We start from the raw sequence: 21198 nt of genomic DNA, 5'->3' as shown, positions 1-21198 counted from the left end.
CTGGACCCATATTTGTTGTCAGTTGCTATTTACCATTATGTTTGTGTAGTTGTTTTTCTCACTGTGGAGAAAAAAAAAAAGTTAAAAAAAAATTTTCCCTTTATTATCCAGCCCACTACATTAGCAATTTTCCTACCTGACCCCAGTTGTCAAGTTGAGTTTGTGTCCCAGTTCTGGGATGTTCAAGAAGGTACAGTGTCTACACTATTGGATAAAATCAGACTTCCTGGGCTTGAATGCAGACCTCCATCACTTAGCCTCTCTTTGCTTTGGGTGGCTCCCTTGTAAAACCGGGGCAGGGACAGTATTCACCGACCTCACAGGACTGAGTTGCTAAAGGTTTGTTTTTTTTTTTTTTTTAAGATTTTATTTATTTATTCATCTGACAGAGATCACAAGTAGGCAGAGAGGCAGGCAGAGAGAGAGGAGGAAGCAGGCTCCCGGCCGAGCAGAAAGCCCGATGAGGGGCTCGATCCCACGACCCTGAGATCATGACCTGAGCCGAAGGCAAAGGCTTTAACTCATTGAACCACCCAGGCGCCCCAATAGCTGCTGTTTTAGAAAAATAAAACGGCCCAGGAGCCTAGGGACCATATCTGTCTGTCTTACCGTTGAATCCCAGTGGCCAGCACAGAACTTGGAACAAAAGAGGCAGCAATAAAAACTTTTTTAATCAAAATAAGTGGGGTGTGAGGGGGGCCTAACAATCTGGCGATATTTAGAGGAAGGAGCTGACAGACGTGTTCTCCTCTCTACGGGAGGGACAGAACAATGTTACACGAAGAAGAGTTTAAACAATCAGGCATGCGGAACCCTACTAAATCAGGCAGAGGAGGCGGCAGGGGCGGGATGCGATCCTCAGATCTTCTAAAAGGCCGTTCTGGGGAGGAAGGTGTATTTCCTCCACAGCCTTACTGGGGAAAATCAGGACAAGGGAATGCTGACACAAGTACAGAACCGGGCTTTTTTTGGAAAGGAACTAGCAAACCCACGACCTGCCCTGAAAACAGCACGGTGACACCCCGGGTGCGAAAGCGCCGCACCGGACGGCGAAGCCGAGTCACCGAAGCAAGAATTCTGCTGCAGCTGTGTAGATTAAGGCGTCGTCTGATTGGCGAGAGTTTGGCGGGAATGGGGTACGCCAAACAAAGGAAGTGATGTAAGATGTCGCTCACTGACGGGGGTGGGATTATGCGGCCAGAGATTCGGAATTATCATTTTGATTGGCTGTTTTCTTGAGACACGGCCCTATCAGCCTCTCGCCGCTCCGTGCTTCCGCTTGCGCCTCTTGTTTTGCCCTTAGGAAAAATGGCCGCGGAGGCTTCCAGCCCCATCGGAAGCGGAGTGCGCGTTTTCACAAGCAGGGCCCGAGAAGACAGGAAAAAGCGTAAAGTTCCTGAGCATTGACTGGCTGAAGCAAGAAGCGTTCTGGACGCTGATTGGCTCCATTGTTCGCGGGAAGGAGTTTGTGGCACCAGCGGGAGGTGGATTTAACACTGCGGCCGCAGCAGGGTTCTGAGGAGTTGGACGAACCCGCCAGAAAGGCGTCTTCTGGACTTCTTTCCTGAGGGAGTCGGGACCAAGATGTGGTTTAGTAAGGATGAGAGTCACAAGGAGGATTTAGCAAGAGGGCAGGGGTCGGAGAGGCTTGCGGCGGTGCGAGTGGGGGAGGGACGGGGTGGCGAGGGGGTGGGGGGCCGGGGTTAATTAAGGTGGTGAGGGAGATTAGGGCTATGCTGGGAGTGGTTGGCGGTGGGGTGAAGTCTGAGGGGGCCTGTGGGGTGTTCTGAGGCTTGGAAAGCGGCACGGGCATTGATACTGTTGTTTAAAACCAGATGCATCTGAAAGCTACAGCAGCTCCTCCTTCGGCGGAGCGGGCGGCTACACGCAGTCCCCCGGGGGCTTCGGATCGCCGACACCTTCGCAGGCTGAAAAGAAATCAGTAGGTTGAAAGAGTATTCCGTTTTATTTCATTCTGTTCTGAAGTTCCTAACTCGTCCCCGAGAGAAAATTTATGCTGCGAAAGATGTCAAACATGAACTGATTGGATAATTACCAGTTACTGCCTTACCGAATCTTAGAATTAAGTGCTGTAGGTTTAAAAAAAGGACATTTCTCCTACTTTCACTTCCAACATTGAATTGGCTTTATTCTGAAATTTGCCTATGTAGCTAATGAATCAGTCTTGTGGAAAAACGGCTTTTGTTACTAGCCTATTTTGCATTCTTCATGTATTCGAAATTCTTTTTTTTTTTTTAATTAAATGTAATGAGGTGATAAAAAGCGGTGGGAAGAGCATGGTCTTGGAAGTCAGGTATATCTGTGTTCTACCATTACTCTGACACATAGGGTTTCGTTGGACAAATTTCTTAACATCAGGAATCAAATGAGATTGTTAATACATACCTTATAAAGTTATGAGACTGAATATTCTAATATATAGTATATATAAAGTGCCTGCCCTGTAGTCACTTTCAATAAATGGTCCCAGGTTTTATTTTTTAAGTTTGTATTTAAGTAATCTCTACACCCGACGTGAGTCTTGGACTCAGAACCCCGAGATCAGGTCATATGCTCTTCTGACTGAGCCAGCCAGACACCCCCGGTCCCAGATATTTTTGTTAAAAAGAACATGAGTGTTGGAACCAGGATAGATAGTGTATGGAATCCGCTTTTAAGTGGCAGTATCTTTAGTGCAGCGACTTGAACCTTGTGGCCCTTAGTTTTTCTCATCAGATAATGGTACTGGTACTACTTATATCACACAGTGGTGCTGAGAATTGATAAATAAGGTAATGTAATGTATAGGAAAGTTACTTGTTATTCACTCTTACAGAGGTGAGTTTGCATTTAACTGCTATTGATTTCATCTTTTAAATACAGATTGATTTGGCTACTCGTTAGGTGTCATTCATATGTAGTGTTAAGCTTCAGTATTAGCAGGTTCTGTATTTTTTGTACAGGTTGATAAGCTTTTACCTAAACTGGTTGTTTTTTTGTTTTTTTAAAGATTTTATTTATTTATTTGACAGACAGAGATCACAAGTAGGCAGAGAGGCAGGCAGAGAGAGAGGAAGGGAAGAAAGCAGGCTCCCTGCTGAGCAGAGAGCCTGATACGGGGCTCGATCCCAGGACCCTGGGATCATGACCTGAGTTGAAGGCAGAGGCTTAACCCACTGAGCCACCCAGGCGCCCCTTTTACCTAAACTGTTAATTCAAGGGTGTGTGTCAGTGGGAAAGAATTGATTGATAATTCCCATACATTTGGACATTGCTTTATATTTTTCATACAATTTATTTCGTATAATTCCATAATGTATTTATTGACTATTCCGTTGTACAACAGAGGGTCTGGGAGGTGAAGGGACTGCCTAAGCTTCTATAGCTAATAAGTAAGTGGAACTAGACAGTGCACACAGGATGCTGAGCAAATCCAAACTCTGGTAAGCAGCTTCTCTATTGCAGTTTTTCTTTTTTCCCAGGAAGACCAGGGAGGACTCTAGTACTCTTTGTCTTTCTTGAGGTTGTGAAGAAGAAAACAAAAGCTAGATCATTGGTTTTCATCTTTTCTAAGCTTAACTGTTTTCTTCATGCCAGTCAGTAGAGTTTTCCTCAGGATCCCTAACTTGGGCACTGTATTAAGACAGCATTTCAGAGAGTGATGATGGTTATAAGCTGGGACTCAACCTAGATCTTTTTGTTTTTAAATCTAGTCCCTTTTCCATAGTAAATTAGATAAATATGCTATCTAAAAGATTTCCTAGGGGTGTGTGGGTGGCTCAGTGGGTTAAAGCCTCTGCCTTCGGCTAGGGTCGTGATCTCAGGGTCCTGGGATTGAGTCCCGCATTGGGCTTTCTGCTCCGCGGGGAGCCTGCTTCCTCCTCTCTCTCTCTCTCTGCCTGCTTCTCTGCCTACTCAAATAAATAAATAAAATCTTTAAAGAAAAAAAAAAAAACAAAAACCTTCCAGCTTAATTGCCGCCTTTTGTGACTGTGCGCCGGTCATTGGCATGGGCATACTTTATACCATCCTGGCAGCACTCACCATTCAGAATTGGACTTCAGCAGAAGGAAATGTTGTAAGTATCGTGGACCTTCAGGGCAAAGCTGCAGCTGCTGAATCCATGAGTGCCAAGAGTCTGTTCCGTCTTACATGAAGAATAGCTGTTTGGTTGTTGATTTTTGACAAGAACTCTAATCTTTAATCCACCATGCCTTTTCTTCCTTGTGCTTATTTCCTAAATGAGTTTATGAGAGTGCATATTTACCCGTAGCCTGTAATGCCCGTGCCTTACTGTTTTTTTAGTGTTGATGTTTTCACACTTCAGGGTAGAGCCTGAATGCTACCTTTGAAAGTGCCAGTACGTTTTTCTGGGATCCTATGTAGTGTGTCTCACTCTGTAGTGTATCAAGACCAGGTTTGTTATTTACATTTGTGCCTCCATTAGGTAGGAGTGTCTTGAGGGCAAATCCTATTCCATTTTTCTCATCTTTATGCCATGAGACCAGCCCTGGCCAATGGTAGGTGACAGTAAGAGTTTACACTGTTGTTAGGCTGCTTTTGAATGGGATTTCAGTGTCCTTGGGTAGACATCATCTACCCAACGCATCGTGTCCTTTCCCTTTAGGACGTCCAGCATGGTCAATCCCTTATCCCATTTTCCCCAGGACTTCCATCTGATTGTCAGAGCATCTGTCCTTAAGAAAACTCTACCTCGACCTTTTGTTATATTTTATCATGGGACATAGGGCAACTCCAAAGTTCTGTCTCTGGCCATTTCTCACACCCTTTCCAAATACCATCTCCTGTCATTTGTGAACTAAACAGCCAGCTCCAGCTTGCCTTTGTCCTAAAACTGGAGTATAAGTTTTGTCCCGAAAGCAGGTCATCCTTCCTTATGTTGTCCCCACTCTGGCCTGCTCATTTTAGTGAATCCATAGTGCCACCAAACTTAACCCATTGATCAAGAGCTTTGGAGTCAGACACCCAGTTTGAGTTCTGAAGTGTGGTATTTGTTAGCTATATGATCTTGGTTTCCATCTCTGTGAAGCAAGAGTGATAAGATTCATTCTGAGGATTCAATGTTAATGATGTATGTCAAGTACTTGGCACATGAAAGGTGTCAGTGGGTGGTATTTTCTTAACTGAATTTATACATCTTCTTTTCAGAGAGCCCGAGCCCAGCACATTGTACCCTGTACCATATCTCAGCTGCTCTCTGCCACTCTGGTTGATGAAATGTTCAAAATTGGGAATGTTGAGATTTCACAGGTAAGTAAAACAGTTTGTGGAAGAGCCCCTTCCACATGTGAAGAATGAAATAAAAGTTACTCATTTAAAAAGTACATGAATGTTGTTTTAGTTTCCAGGAAAACCCAACTTTTCTTTCCTTTTGATCTAGGTCACTATTGTGGGTATAATCAGACATGCAGAGAAGGCCCCAACCAACATTGTGTACAAAATAGATGACATGACAGCGGCGCCCATGGATGTTCGCCAGTGGGTTGACACAGACGTAAGCAGTTATTTTTGAATTTAGGGTGGGGCCACTTTGGGACTCAAGATGTTGGACTTTTTTACTCTTTTTAATTTCTTAGTATAAGAATAATTTATAAGCAAGACACCAAAGCAGAAACCCTAAAATGAAAGGTTAACACATTTGAATTCATAAAAATTTTAAAATGTTCCAAACTTCACTATATATAAGCAAAGTTAAAAGGCAAGTGACAGGACACACTAGAATGTAAACTCTGTGAAAACAGGGTTTTGTTTTGTTTTTGTTTGTTTAGAGAAGGAAGGGGTGGTGGGACAGAGGCAGAAGGAGAGCGAGAATCTTAAGCAGGCTCCACGCAGGGCTCACTCTCACGACCCTGCGATCATGACCCGAGCCTAAATTAAGAGTGAGACACTTAACCGATTGAGCCACCCAGGCACCCTGCCATTTTTAATTTATTAAATTAGCATAGGAAAAAAAAAGAATGGCAGTGTCCACTTCTGATAAGAGTAGTAGCTAGGGGCGCCTGGGTAGCTTGGTAGGTTGAGTGTCTGCCTTCGGCTCAGGTCATGATCCCAGGGTTCTGGGATTGAGCTCCACATTGGGCTCCCTGCTCAGCCGAGAGCCTGCTTCTCCCTTTCCCTCTGCCTGCCGCTCTGCCTACTTGAGCTCTCTATCTCTCTGTCAAGTGAATAAATAGAATCTAAAAATGTATATATATATTCTTTAAAAAAAAAAAAAAAGGTAGTAGCTACCACAGTGCCTCTGGCACTTAGCAGGGACTTAACTAAATATTTGTTGAATGATTTGTCATGTTTGTCAAGGGAATTGGATGCCATCCTACCTTGATGGTTTGAGTATAAATTGATTAAGCTACCTCAAAAATCAGCTAATGATCAAAATCATCCGTCATAAGAATGTTGATCTAGCTCTTCTCTGCCAGAGGTTATGTTAAGGATATAATTAAAGATGTGTGCAAAGGGACACCTAAGTGGCTCAGTTGGTTAAGCATCTGCCTTCAGCTCCGGTCATGATCTTAGGGTCCTGGGATTGAGTCCCACATCGGGCTGCTTGCTCAGCGGGAAGCCTGCTTCTCCCTCTGCCTGCTGCTGCCCTTGCTTGTGCTCTCTGGCAAATAAATACAATCTTTAAAAAATAATAATAATAAAAGATGTGTGCAAAGATTCAGTTGTAAGAGTGTTGACCATAGCATTGTTTATAATAATGAAAAATTAAGAACAGTTTCAGGGGTGCCTGGGTGGCTCAGTTGGTTAAGTGTTAGACTCTTGGTTTAGTCTTAGGTCTTGATCTCAGGGTTGTGAGTTTGAGCACTGAGTTGTTCTCTGCACTTAGCAGGGAGTCTGCTTCCCTCACCCTCTCCATTTGCCCTTCCCCCACTTGAGTGCACTTTCTCTCTCAAATAAATCCTTTAAAAAAAAAAGGATGCCTGGGTGGCTCAGTGGGTTAAAGCCTCTGCCTTCGGCTCAGGTCATGATCCCAGCATCCTGGGATCAAGGCCTGCATCAGGCTCTCTGCTCAGCAGGGAGCCTGCTTCCTCCTCTCTCTCTGCCTGCCTCTCTGCCTACTTGTGATCTCTGTCTGTCAAATAACTAAAATCTTAAAAAAAAAAAAAACCTAAAAAAAACAATTTCAGGGGCGCCCAGGTGGCTCAGTTGGTTAATTGTCTCCCTTTGGCTTAGGTCATGGTCCTGCAGTGCCGAGATCAAGCCCCATATCAGGCTCCTTGTGGGGAGTGTGCTTCTCCCTGTGCCCCTCACCTGGTTTGTGTTCTTTCTCTCTCTCTCTCAAACTCTCAAATAAATCTTTTAAAAACAATAATTATTTTTATTTTTTTATTTTTATTTTTTTTTAAGATTTTATTTATTTATTTGACAGAGATCAAAAGTAGGCAGAGAGGCAGGGAGAGAGGGGGAAGCAGGCGTGCCGCTGAGCAGGGAGCCCGATGCAGGGCTTGATCCCAGGACCCTGAGATCATGACCTGGGCCGAAGGCAGAGGCTTTAACCCACTGAGCCACCCAGGCGCCCCAACAATAATTATTTTTAAAAAACAATTTCAAAATGCAAGCAATAGGGCCCTACTAAACCGTGGTATATTTATGATATATAATAGGTGATACAGAAATGTGTAACTGTCATGAAGTGTTTACCATAAACTTGAGAGCAAAAGAGCATATTACAAGATGGTATACGTGGTAAGATCCCATTTTTGTAAAGCAACATTATGTGAGTATCTGTGTAAACATGGAGATAAACTAAAAGGAAATCTATACTTTTTATCCTTTTTATTTTTAATTGGGTAAAAGACCTCTTGGTTTTTTATATATATATTTTAATATTTTATATATTTATTTGACAGAGATCACAAGTAGGCAGAGAGGCAGGCAGAGAGAGAGAGAGAGGGAAGCAGGCTCCCCACTGAGCAGAGAGCCGGTTGTGGGGTTCGATCCCAGGACTCTGAGATCATGACCTGAGCCAAAGGCAGGCTTAACCCACTGTGCCACCCAGGCACCCTGGTTTTTTATATTTTAAAAATACATTCATTATAGAAAATTTAGATCATAAATACTTTATATACTATTTTCACTTAAAAAGCACAAGTTGTCTATGGAGAAATAACTAGGTAGTTCTGCATTCTTTAATTTTTGCTTCTTGGAGAAATATGGAATAATTCATTCAATAATTATTACTGGAGTACCAATTTTGAATCAGACTGTGCTTGGTCCCTTGTATACAAAGAATGAGAAAGACCCAATCCTTGACATCAAGTGGGGAGGTAGATACTGTAATGCCTAATACTATATGAGCAAACAAAGTGTACCATGCTTACTTATAAAACATTTAAAAGTCACCTGAAATCCCATATTCCAGAGAGGACAATTAATTGCTCTAACAGGTTTTGTAAATATCTTTTCATACATTTCTGTCTGTATATCTGTACGTAGAGATGTATGCAGTCTTACATAAAGGATAAGATGATATATAATTTTATATATATATGAACATATATTTTTTTCTTTAAGATTTTATTTTTAAGTAATCTCTACACCCAACATGGGGCTTGAACTTACAACCCTGAGATCAAGAGCAGCATGCTCCACCGACTGAGCCAGCCAGGCACCCTTATACTTAAATTTTTTTTTTTTTAAGATTTTATTTATTTATTTGAGAGAAAGAGAGCATGGCAGGGGAGGGGCAAAGGGAGAGGCAGACTCCCCGCTAAGCAGGGAGCCCAACCCTGGGCTCAATCCCAGGACCACAAGATCATGACCTGAGCTGAAGGCAGATGCTTAACAACTGAGCCACCCAGGCGCCCCTATACTTAAACATTTTATGATCAGAAAAGAACTTTAAGACTTAGTTAATACATATTTGTTATAAATCATATGTACATATTTTAGAAAACTCAAAAAGACATGTTAAAATTAACAATAATCATCCTAGTTAACCATTGTTAACATTCTGGTGTGTCTTTTCCTCCACAAGGGAAATCAGCTTTTTTTCCCACGTGGCACCACAACTCTGACAATAAATAGAAATCTACATTATGAATTGCAATGGTGTGAAGTATCCCATTGTATGAATGCATGACTTGTTGGTTATTTAGGTTGTTTTCAGTTTTTTAGTATTTTAGACTATGCCATATGAATATTCACAAGGCTAAAATTTTTAAAAAATTTTATTAAGTAATCTCTACACCCACTGTGGGGCTCAAACTCAAGACCCTCAGATCAAGAGCTGCATTTAAAGGTAAATCTTGGGGCACCTGGGTGGCTCAGTCGGTTAAGCATCTGCCCGAAGGCAGGTCATGATCTCAGGGTCCTAGGATTGAGCCCTGCATTGGGATCCCTGTGCAGCGGGGAGCCTGCTTTGCCCTCTGCCCCTCCCCTTGCTTCGGTGTGTGCACTCCCTCTCTCTAACAAATAAAATCTTTAAAAATAAATAAATAAATACATCTAAATCCTAATGCAAGTTCTTAATTATTTCCTTAAAATCCTAAATGTTGAATTGCTGTGCTGATAAGTAGATCCACTGGAAAATTTTGTGCCCAACAGCAGTGAATAAGAGTGCATACTTGTTTGCTTTTTTGGCGGGGGGGTTTATTTATTTGTCAGAGGGAGAGAACGCATAAGCAAGAGGGAGCAGCAGGCAGAGGGACGGGGAGAACCAGACTCCCGCCAAGCAGGGAGCCAGATATGGACTCGATCCCAGAACCCTGGGATCATGACCCAAGCCAAAGGTAGATGCTTAACTGTCTGAGCCACCCATGCGCCCACTTGTTTGCTTTTTTGATGATGTATGTGACATAGAGCTTTGGAACTGGCAATTATTATTAGAGGTCTTTTTATTCGAATGCCTGATTTTTCTAAAAAGGTAAATTCTAAAAGGTAGGCAAACTAGTTAGTGCCACTTGAGGATCCGTTAGCACTCTTACTTTATAATGCTCTCTTTCTGTACATAATTTAGCAGGTTATTTTGTTTTTTTAGCAGTTTTAAAGTCTTACCAACATCCCTAAAACCTTCATGTGATATGTTTTTTTCTTTCAGGATGCCAGCAGTGAAAACACAGTGGTTCCTCCAGAGACATATGTGAAAGTGGCTGGCCATCTGAGATCTTTTCAGGTGAAGTAAGAAAAAATGATAGTTAAGTTATATTTGCATGAAGCAGTTTCTGGACTCATGCCTGAGTTTAGGATACTTAAGAGTGAACCAAGTCTTTCTGTTAAATGGGAATTAGATTGAAATTACTTCATTATTCTCTTCAAAGAGAAATAACAGGTTTTTTAACTTAATATAAAACTAACAGAGTTCTGTTAGTTCTGACTCAGTCAGAAGAGCATGCAACTCTTGATTTCCATGTTGAGTTCAAGCCCCACGTTCAGTGGAAAAATCACTTAAAAATAAAATCTTTAAACACACACACACACACACACACACACCCCTAATAGAATGGTAGAGAAAGAACAGGATCCCTGCCTATAATTGCCATCCACGGCATCCACTAAGGGGTAAAAGGGAGGACACCGGATTTGGAGTCAGGAGACTACTCTGCTTGGTTGTGTAACCTTGGGCAAGTTTTTGAACAACTCTGAGCTGGTTTTGTTTTTTTCCTCCCATTAATGACTATATTAGGATTAATCTTAAGTTAAAAATTTTAAGTATATAACACGTTTTTTCCATATTGGCAGAATATCATAACCAAGACAAGTGCCATAGTGTTTTGACCTAAGGTTGATTTGAATGTGCTTGTCCTTTATTCACGTTTTCCCCTTTATTTTATTAGAACAAAAAAAGCCTTGTAGCCTTTAAGATCATGCCTCTGGAGGATATGAATGAGTTCACCACCCACATTCTGGAAGTTGTCAATGCACACATGATCCTAAGCAAAGCTAACAGCCAGGTGAGCAACTTTACTCTCAGAATTTTTTCTCTTCTCTGGAAAAACATAGACAGCTTCTGTGCTCTGGCTTCGATTTTCTTGTTTTGAAGGTTGAGCCAGAAGAAAGTCCTCACTCAGTCCTCAGAGCATTTTCTTCATGAGCTTTGCCATGTTATTTTATTCCAAAGGAAGCACTCCTTTTTCTCTCAGAATTCCAAGTTCCTCTAACCCCACTGACTTGGAAGGCCGAAGCCTAAGACAGCCTTCACGTGTATACACATAACTAACTGTAGGCTGAGTGCTTGGCTCCAGGATTGTATTCAGAGAAATATCCCAACATGGACAGCATTTTACTGCTTTTCTTCTAACCTGTTGGCTAAATAGGAAAAATTATGCACCATTATTTTGTCCCTGAAGTTATCTTTCCTGCTTCATATTGAAAATTTTCAACATTATTTTCTACCGTGTAAATTCCTTTTGACCAGTCCCTCTAGGGCCACACGGAAGGTTTATTCTTATGTTAGAATGTCCTTAGATTGGGGTGCCTGGCTGGCTCAGTTGATATGGTAGAGCACGTCACTCTTGATCTCCAGATTGTGAATTCAAGCCCCATGTTGGATGTGGAGCCCACTTTTAAAAAAAGGCAAAAAAGGTCCTTAGATGATTCTGGTGCCCAGGTGAAGGATTATTGGTTACAGAGTAGGAAAGTGTAGAAAACCCATGAGCCACTAAGGATGCTATTGCATCCTGTTCTGTGCCATTTTGGTAAGCACTGGGGATACAGAGAAATCCATTCATTTATTCGTTCCTTTGAGAAATATTTATTGAGCCTGATGTGTACCAATCATTATTCTAGGCTCTTAGAAGGTTTCAACAAGGGAGTGACATGGTCTGATATTTAAAAAATTCACTTGGGCTGGGCTGCTGTATGGAGCGTAGATGATGAGGTACCAGGAATAACCACAGAATTAATCTGGGAATGGTAGCAGCAGCGGGTGTAAGGAGTGGTTGGCAGATGTAATTTGAAGGTAGAGCCGACAGGACTTCTCCGTGGGTTACATATAGGATATAAAGAGGAAGGATTCAAAAATGACTTTGGGGCTTGAGCAACTAAGTGAAGCTAACACATCTGGAGGGTAAAATCCAGAGTTCTGTTGGGACTTGCCAAGTGTGAGGTGCCAGGTAGATACCCAAGTGGAGAACAGAATGGATGGTTGAATATGTAGAGGGGGATCCAAGGGAGAGGTCGGGGCTAAAGGTGGAAATTCGGGAGTCATCCTGTAGGTGGTATTTAAAGCCTCGGATGAGATGAGATGACTGGGAATTAAGAGGTCAAAGACCTGAGCTCTGGGACACACTAACCTTTAGAAGTCTAGAGTAGAACAGAAGCCAGTGGAAGTAAAAATTGCCAGTTAGGCAGGAGGAAACCAGGAAATGTCATTCTGTAGAATATTCTGAAAAGACTATTTTAGGAAGGAGGGGGTCGTGATCAACTGTAGAATGCGGCCTTGAAGTCAAGGCAGGTAATGAGAGACGTCTGCCACTGGATTTGGAAACCTGGATCTTCACAAGGGAGGCTTCGGTAGAGGATGTGGGAAGTGGGTTAAAAAGAACAGAATTTGGGGCGCCTGTGTGGCTCAGTTGTTAAGCGTCCGCCTTTGGCTCAGGTCATGATCCTGGGGTCCTGGGATAGAGCCCCACGTCGCCTCTCTGCTTAGTGGGAAGCCTGCTTCTCCCTCTCCCACTCCTGCTTGCGTTCCCTCTCTCACTGTGACACTCTCTGTCAAATAAGTAAATAAATAATCTTTAAAAAAGAAAAGAAAAAGAACAGAACTAGGTAGAAAGTTTAGAGTGTTTATTTTATTGCCATACTTAATGACATATACATGTATGGATCACATATTTCATAAAAGTGATTTATAAAGTGAGAATGGATGATGAGGAAGTGGAAACCAGGCACAAAGACAGTTACACTGAGGAGTAAATAAAACACTCTTTCCTGCAAAGAGTTCGTATTTGAGCAGTGGAGATTCAGATCGCCTCAGCAGTGAAGGCAGGATAAGTGGCAAGCACAGGGTACCGTGGAACCACAGCAAAGGGTTTCTCACCTGACCTGGACATCAAGAAAGACCCCTTGGAGGAGGTGATGCCTAAACCAAGTCCTGAAAGATACGTGAGGTGTGGGGTTACCTGAAGCAGGACCCGAGGCCCTTTCAGCAGAGTATTTGGGTAAGAACTAGCCTTCAGTTCAGTATTACTGGATCATAAGATGTAAGACTTCTGTTTTACCAGCAGGCAGCGTGAAGGTATCTAGCTTGAAAACAAGAGACCATGACTGGTTTTTATTTATTACCTCAAAGCAATAGGCATTTAATGAGCATTTATTGAATGACTGCGTCTCCTCACTCGGTGGGATTTCTCCTAACAAGTTTCTGCAGTGCTTTTATATATGTTTTGGGTAGTTACATTTGACGTTCTATCATCCTTATTTATTCAGTTCAGTGGATAAAATATTGAGCACAGGTTGCACCAGGCACTGTAAAAATGGAGGGGCTTGTGGCAGAAAGTGCCAGGCGAGCAGTGTGCTGGCTGCTGTGAGAGGGAATGGGCCAAATGTTTGAGAGCCGAGGAGGAAGAACTTGGCTGACTCGGCTTGGGGCATGTTGGAAAGCTTTGCAAAGGCAGTAGCGATTAAGTTGGGCTGTGCCAGATGGGAAGTCAGTGTTTGCCCGGCAGGTGAGGGGCGGAGCATTCCAGACAGGGAACAACATGTTCGGGGCAGAGGCATGTTTGTAGCTGGCAAGAAGTCCAGGTGCAGCTGGGGAGTAAAGTGTGTCGGGAAGGAACAGTCAAGAATAAAGTAGAGATCTTGACATCTGTGATGGGTCTTGACTGTCTAGGTGTATATTATTTTCACAGACAGGGGGAGCCACCTGAAAGCTCTCCGACACAGGAGGGACATGATCTGAAGCTGTTACTGTTACCTGAAGTTGTCATCTGACGCAAAAACAGGAGTTGACTAGAGTAGGAGAGACTAGTGGCTGAGATGCCATCGGGAGGCCAGGCTGACGAGGATGGACTTGAGCTACCCTGAACTTGTGTGATAGGCTGTGGTGACAGACTGGGAAGTGAGAGAATGGGCCCAGGACTGAAGTCTACAGGATTGGGTTCGCTTTACTCGCTGAGGTGGGATAGAGCAGGGCAAGCAGGTTTAGGGAGGGTCATAATCTTACTCTGGAGTGTGTGAGAGCACGAGGTGGTGTATCCAGTCCATGGCTGGGAACAAGAATTTGTGGCCCGGGAGAAGGTCTGGGGTGGAATCCTGGGGGATCTGTCAGCCTTTTGGGGGATAGGTAGAGAGAAAGGCTGGTGAGGGATGCTGAGAAGATAATTTGAGAAGTAAGTGGAGAACCAGAAGAACTTGCCATCAAGAAACCTAGGGAGAGGTGGGTACATTTCAAGAGGAGTATGGTCAGCGTGTCTTTCTGAGAGGTAGTGTTAGGACCGAAAGGGACTGTTGGGTATATTGGTTGAAAAGTCATTGGTAACTTCGGTGAGAACCGTTTCCAAGGTATATTCAGGAAGAGTGCAAATACAGTGGGCTGGGGAGTGACTAAGAAGAAAGAAAATGGAGACAGGGATTATAATCTGTTGTTATTAAAAAGAAGAACAGAGAGTGATGGGAACTGGGTTTTTTTTTTTTCCTTTTGTCATGCTTCATGCCTAGGTGACAGTAAATGCTTGAATTGGGGGGCGGGGGTGTGAGTAAATGGGTGAACCCTTACCATGGTGAGCATCTGGTAATTTATAGAATTGTCAAATCACTATGTTGTACACCTGAAACTAACATATATAACATCGTGTGTCAATTATACTTCAATAATAAAATTTTTTTTAATAATAATAAAATCAGGAGCATGGTAGGAATTCCCCCAAATAAATAAATGAGTGAGCCAAGTGTATGTTTGAATAATAAAGCACCAAGGATATATACCATTATAGTAGATCTCCAGGTAATTTTCTTCTCGGTGCTATTTTTCCTCTGGTTCCCCTCAACAGCACAAAAACAAGAAGGATCTAGGAGGTACCTTTCTGGATGATATTATGTGCTTCAGAGAATCACTTTATCTTCCTTGGAAAGACTCTTTAATGATGATAGTTGTTCCTTCCAGTGTAAGCAATTGTTTTTGGGAAAACCGCTTAAATTATTTTTGTGAGCTGCTTACTAACATGCTATAACACAATACAAGGACTGTATTTAAATTGGTAAATTTTCTAATGCTGTGAACTTCTTTCTTAATGCAGCCCCCAGCAGGAAGAGCACCTATCAGCAATCCAGGAATGGGTGAAACAGGGATCTTCGGTGGGAATAGCTCCATACCAGCAAATGGCCTCACTGTGGCCCAAAACCAGGTAAACACTGAGTGTCTCCAGAAATCCCAAGACACAGACCGTCTTAAATTTGTTACTAAGGATGTTAGACTCATCCTTGATGAGTCTAAGGCTGTCTAAGGACCTGACTCATTTCTTTCTTATCAAAGGACTCGGGTTTACATAAGGGAGTTGATTTAGAGTAGTTGCTAAAATCTTTCTCCTTTGAATCTTCAGGTGCTGAATTTGATTAAGGCTTGTCCAAGACCTGAAGGACTGAACTTTCAGGATCTCAAGAACCAGCTCCAACACATGACTGTAGCCTCAATAAAGTGAGTATTTGGTTCCCATCAGCTAGGGCTCCAGAATTGTACCCATTTTACCTCACCAGGGTTTCCTCGTAATGAGAAGTTATTACACATAAAAATAAAACTGTCAGCTGCCATCTTTTTGACAGAAGGGGAGTTGTTCCGTCATGGAAAGATAGAAAAAGGACTCATAAAGGTGACGCTACCCATCACATCACCGATTCACTTGTTATTTAACAAATAATGATTCCCATTATGTGCAGGGGATATAATTTTGAGCAAAATTGACCGGATAAAATTTGACCTCTTGTGGAATTCCATTTGGAGGAGTAAGAGCCTTAGCTCCTGGTCCTCAGACGTATGGGCCCATTGGTGTTACTGTTTCCACTGTGGAGATGTGCATTTGGCCCTCTGGACCTGAAACGATTGGTCCTTCAAGCATCCTCTGATTCCATGTTAGACAAGCTGCTTCCTGATTCCAATGAACCAATCAAACAAGCTGAGTATTTTGGTGCCTTTGATAGTTACTTGTTACTGTAAATCTGTTGATATTCTAGGTTTACATAGAAAAGAAAGGCTTAGGTGTAATTTCATTTCCTGTTTTATAAAATGAAAAAGTTAATTCCTATCTCAGAGTTCCAGTGATGAAGAGGTACAGAAACACTGTCACAAAGGGGCGCCTGGGTGGCTCAGTGGGTTAAAGCCTCTGCCTTCAGCTCAGGTCATGATCCCAGGGTCCTGGGATTGAGCCCCGAGTCGGGCTCTCTGCTCGGCGGGGAGCCTGCTTCCTCCTCTCTCTCTGCCTGTCTCTCTGCCTACTTGTGATCTCTCTCCATCTGTGTCAAATAAATAAATAAAATCTTAAAAAAAAAAAAACCACTGTCACATAGTAGTTGCTCTATTACTGTTAGTAAACATTTTAGTAGTAGTTAGAAAATAGTTACTGTTAGCAAACATTATTAAATATGTTACACTGATCTTGAGGGTCTCGAAGGGTTTGAAGGCGACCTCCCATTTCTGGAAAAGACCTTTCTTAATGTCCTGCAACTTTGCTTCCCAGAGGGTTGGTGGGTGGGTAGGGAGAAGGAACTTTGAAAAATAGCTGTTTATGTTACGAGTTTCATGTGCAAGTTGGCTGCATTTTTATTTTTTTTTTTATTTTATTTTTTTTTTAAGATTTTATTTATTTATTTGACAGAGAGAGATCAGAAGTAGGCAGAGAGGCAGGCAGAGAGAGAGGGGGAAGCAGGCTCCCAGCGAAGCAGAGAGCCCAGTGTGGGACTCGATCCCAGGACCCTGAGATCATGACCTGAGCCAAAGGCAGAGGCTTAACTCACTGAGCCACCCAGGCGCCCAGGACTGCATTTTTAGATTATCGTTTTCATTTGCTTAGCCTGGCATTTGAGTTTGGCTCTATTTTCTTGCCTTTACACAGTCTGGGAGGAGGGTCCAAGGCAGCTCTAATAATCAGTGTCTCCGCGCATGATCTCACTTTTGCAGTTTTACTGCCTCTTCCTGGAAGAGCCCTCTGAGCAAAATGGCTGTGACTTCTTAGCTAAGGTAGAAAGCGGGAAGTGAGCAAAATCTGTGGTTGCCCATATCCAGAAGTCAGTTTCCTTTCTTCTTTGTCAGTTTGAAAATGAGCCTTTTCCCCCCTTTGTTTCTTTCTAGGCAAGCTGTGGATTTTCTCAGCAACGAGGGACACATCTATTCCACTGTGGACGATGATCATTTTAAATCCACAGATGCAGACTAACTGGATCTAATTGAGTTCCCGGGGCATTTTCCAGCTGGACTTGTTCTCATAGTATGTTTTCTCCCACTGTGCATTTGTTTGGCCAGTTGGCTTCTAGGGAGTAGGTTTCATCTAGAAAGGGTCTCACTTAGCATCCTTTTGAAACTTGCTACTCTTCTGGCTTTTTGTTTGTGGTTATTTTTGTTTCTTGAAGCTCAGTTTTGGACAGTTGATAAGAATGTAAACCTGGGTGGACTTTCTTAAAGAAGTTACAGATCGGGGCACCTGGGTGGCTCAGTCTGTTAAGCGTCTGCCTTCAGCTCGGGTCATGAGCCCAGGGTCCTGGGATCAAGCCCCAAGTCAGGCAGGGGTCTGCTTCTCCCTCTGCCCCTACGCCTGCTTATGCTCTCTCTCCCTTTGAGATAAGTAGATAAAATCTTTTAAAAATGAAAGAAGTTAGAGATCAGCTGTTTACAACATCAGCACAGATGGAAGTGGAAGAAACATGCTACCAAGGGAGTTGGGTGGTACTACTTACAGGATACGCAGGATCCTGTAATGTTCCCTGTGGAGAGAAGATGAGCAGGCCTGGGGCCTTCAGCAGGGAGCTAGCCGAGAAACCCACTAACCTCTGCCTGGTTTTGTTCCCACCCTTTGGTTGGTTATATGGTGTTATTTTCAGAATTGCACTTTCCTTTACCTGTCATGACTGCTTCCAAAAGTGTGTTTTTATGAACACGAAGTTCTGTGATGGCCTCGTGAGGGTAGAGGGGAGAAAGACTTTTGCTCGATTTTGTACCAAATAAGTACATCAGTATGTTTAATAATAAAAGCTCCGTTGTAGAATTTGTGAAGATGTTATTTTTCTTCCTAGGGTGGTATAATTACTACTTTATCTAACGTGTGTAGCATAGCTTGATTTGGGTTTGAAATCCTGGCTTTCCCCTTTTAGTTAGGATCTTGCGCAGGCTCCGTCAGTTCTGAGGGCCTCCCATTTCCTTATTTATGAAGACAGCTGTATCATTTCCTCATAGTTGGGAAAATTGAGTAAAATAATGTTTGCAAAGCATCTAGCATTGCCATTGGTAGAGGTTATAAAGTGGACCTTAATCTTGACTCTAGCAATATGTGGTCACGTAACTGAATTGGTAATATACCATTTGACCTCAAAATGAGACTAAGTGCGCCTGTGTGGCTCAGGTGGTTAAGCACCTGGCTTCTATTCAGGTTATGATCCCAGGGTCCTGGGATCAAGCCCCAAGTTGGGCGTCCTGCTCAGCAGGGAACCTGCCTGTCCCTCTCCTTTCTCCCTCCGCCCCTCCCTGTGCTCACGTGTGCATTCTCTCTCTCAAATAAATAAAATCTTTATTCAAAAAATCAAAGATGAGACCATTTAAAGGCCTACAGGCTTTGGCCAGCTTAATCAGTTCTGTTTCTTACGGGAGAGCAAACTACCTCGAAGATGTTTTTGACAACTCCAGAACGTAAGCTACGTTTTGAATAAAAGAACTGATTGTGAGGTAAGTTAATGAGGTGTAACATGCAAATAAAAATTCTATAACCACTTTAACTGTGTTTCAGAATGAAACCTACCAGCAGCCATTTGGAAAATGCCCCACCCTCTGGTTTCTAAAAGTGAACAAGTCTGGTTTTGTTTCTGTACGTACAGAATAGTTCCTATCTAGGGAGCTAGATGGTTGTTTAGAAGTCAGTCAACCAGGATGTTTATCTGCAAGTCTGTCCACTCTTGATTATTTTCTGAGAGAAAGGGCACTGGCTAAAAACAGGTTAAAAAATCATATATTTGGGGCGCCTGGGTGGCTCAGTGGGTTAAAGCCTCTGCCTTCGGCTTAGGTCATGATCCCAGGGTCCTGGGATGGAGCCCCACATCTGGCTCTCTGCTCAGCGGGGAGCCTGCTTCCTCCTCTCTCTCTGCCTGCTTCTCTGCCTACTTGTGATCTCTGTCTGCCAAATAAATAAATAAAATCTTAAAAAAAAAATCATATATTTGAGGGGTGCCTCGGCACAGTTGGTTAAGTGTCTAATGTGGTTTTGGCTCAGGTCATGATCTCAGGGTTGTGGGATTGAGCCCCGCATTGGGCTCTGCTCTGCATAGTTGGCTTGGGGTTCTGTCCTCCCTCCCCCTCCCCGCCTCGCGTGATTGCTTGTGCTCTCTCTCAAAATAAATAAATCTCTTTACAAAAACCACACATTTGGGGCGCCCTGGGTGGCTCAGTTGTTAGGTATCTGCCTTTGGCTCAGGTTGTGATCCCGGGGTGCTGGGATCGAGCCCCACATTGGGCTCCTTGCTCAGTGTGAAGCCTGCTTCTCCCTGTCCCACTCTTCCTGTTTGTGTTCTCTCTCTCTCGCTGCGTCTCTCTGTCAAATAAAATTTTTAAAAAACAGTATGATGGGGCGCCTGGGTGGCTTAGTGGGTTAAGCCGCTGCCTTCAGCTCAGGTCATGATCTCGGAGTCCTGGGATCGAGCCCCGCGTCGGGCTCTCTGCTCCACGAGGAGCCTGCTTCCTCCTCTCTCTCTGCCTGCCTCTCTGCCTGCTTGTGATCTCTCTATCAAATAAATAAAATCTTTAAAAAAAAAAAAAAAACAGTATGATTTGAATTTGGAATGCACAATAGGATACGTTCATGCATAGTTGACATCTCTAGTTATCCGACTAGCACTCACAAACGGGCAAGGCAATAGCAGTGATTCTGGGTAGAAGCCTTTTTTCCTTTTGATCTTGAAGCTGATGATTCAGCAATTACAAACTACTTAATAATTCAACAGGTATGTGTTGAATACCTACTGTGGCGGCCCACTGGTCACGCACTAGGAATACAGAGCAAAACAGGAGGTAAAGTCACTGGCGGTGCTGGTCCTGCGTTGCCTGTAGCACAGAGGTGCTCAGCCGTGCGGAATTCCCTGCCGTCCGGGCCTTTACGGCCCCACAGCCATGTGGCTTCTGAGCACAGGCAGGCCTCCTCCTTAGAACGAAACACCAGCCTTCTGGGTGACCACGCCCACCGGGATGTCAAGTACACAGTATTTTCTTTGCGCCTTTATTAAGACCGCAGGAACAGCCCGTGTTCTCAGAAACCCCCCAGGAGCACAGCCAAGCGATGAATCCAGCTTGTTCTGGGGAGAATCTCTAGGTATCCTGCCGCTTTCCTAACCGCGCAGGGAGAAGACTGAGGCACAAGACCGTCAGCTGTAAGCGAGAGGGAGCAGGGGACCACAGCCGGAAGGACTGTCGCTTCCTCAGTCCTGTATTTATTAGACACAAAATAGCAACAAAGGAGAAGAAAAGAAGGTTATACAGTAGCCGTCGTTCTAGCAGGTCAACAAGAAGGAATGTGAGTCATGTTGGTCACAAGACTTAGAGGTCAACGAGGTAAACGAGAAGAGTAAGGTGTGTGGTCCAGCAGCACGGATTTGCAGTTGAGCAAGCAGTTGAGCAAGCAAGCGTGCTGGAAGGGATTAGCTTAACAGCAGGCTTTCTGGGGAGACCACAAAAAAGGGAAGCAGGCAGCCTTCCCAGCTGCTCTGCTTCAAGGACCTTTTTCATCCTCTCCCCCAGAGGCCTGTGGCTGGTACATGTCTTTTCTCAAGGTCATCTTTAAGCATGCTTGCGTGACCAGCACAACTCATTAGTTAAAGTTATTTTGAACAGTATGTTATTCTGAGGGACAGTATCCTGGTGGGAAATTAGGCTCCTTGGTTACCAGTAGTACTTAATCAGCTTTAACTAGAGAAGAGCCAGTAAGAATTAGCATCTGATGTGGAAGAATAAATGGGGGGTTTGTCTTGTTTCTAAGATTTATTTAGTGGCGCCTGGGTGGCTCAGTGGGTTAAAGCCTCTGCCTTTGGCTCAGGTCATAATCCCAGGGTCCT

General features: G+C 43.4%; 1 protein-coding gene across 1 annotated transcript; it reads left to right on the top strand.

The window, feature by feature from the left end:
• Positions 1 to 1331: 1331 nt before the first annotated feature.
• RPA2 (replication protein A2) lies at positions 1332 to 17851 on the top strand. Its single transcript, XM_032863905.1, has 9 exons — positions 1332 to 1594; positions 1836 to 1942; positions 5170 to 5271; positions 5402 to 5515; positions 10061 to 10135; positions 10797 to 10913; positions 15198 to 15305; positions 15501 to 15595; positions 17243 to 17851. The coding sequence occupies exons 1-9, from the start codon at positions 1585 to 1587 to the stop codon at positions 17325 to 17327; spliced, it is 813 nt and encodes a 270-aa protein (XP_032719796.1). The 5' UTR covers positions 1332 to 1584; the 3' UTR covers positions 17328 to 17851.
• Positions 17852 to 21198: the final 3347 nt, after the last annotated feature.

This window comes from Lontra canadensis, unplaced genomic scaffold, assembly GCF_010015895.1.
Source record: "Lontra canadensis isolate GAN:19392208 unplaced genomic scaffold, GSC_riverotter_1.0 scaffold25, whole genome shotgun sequence".
Taxonomy (NCBI): Eukaryota; Metazoa; Chordata; class Mammalia; order Carnivora; family Mustelidae; genus Lontra; species Lontra canadensis.
This window is presented reverse-complemented; position numbering and strand designations above follow the sequence as displayed.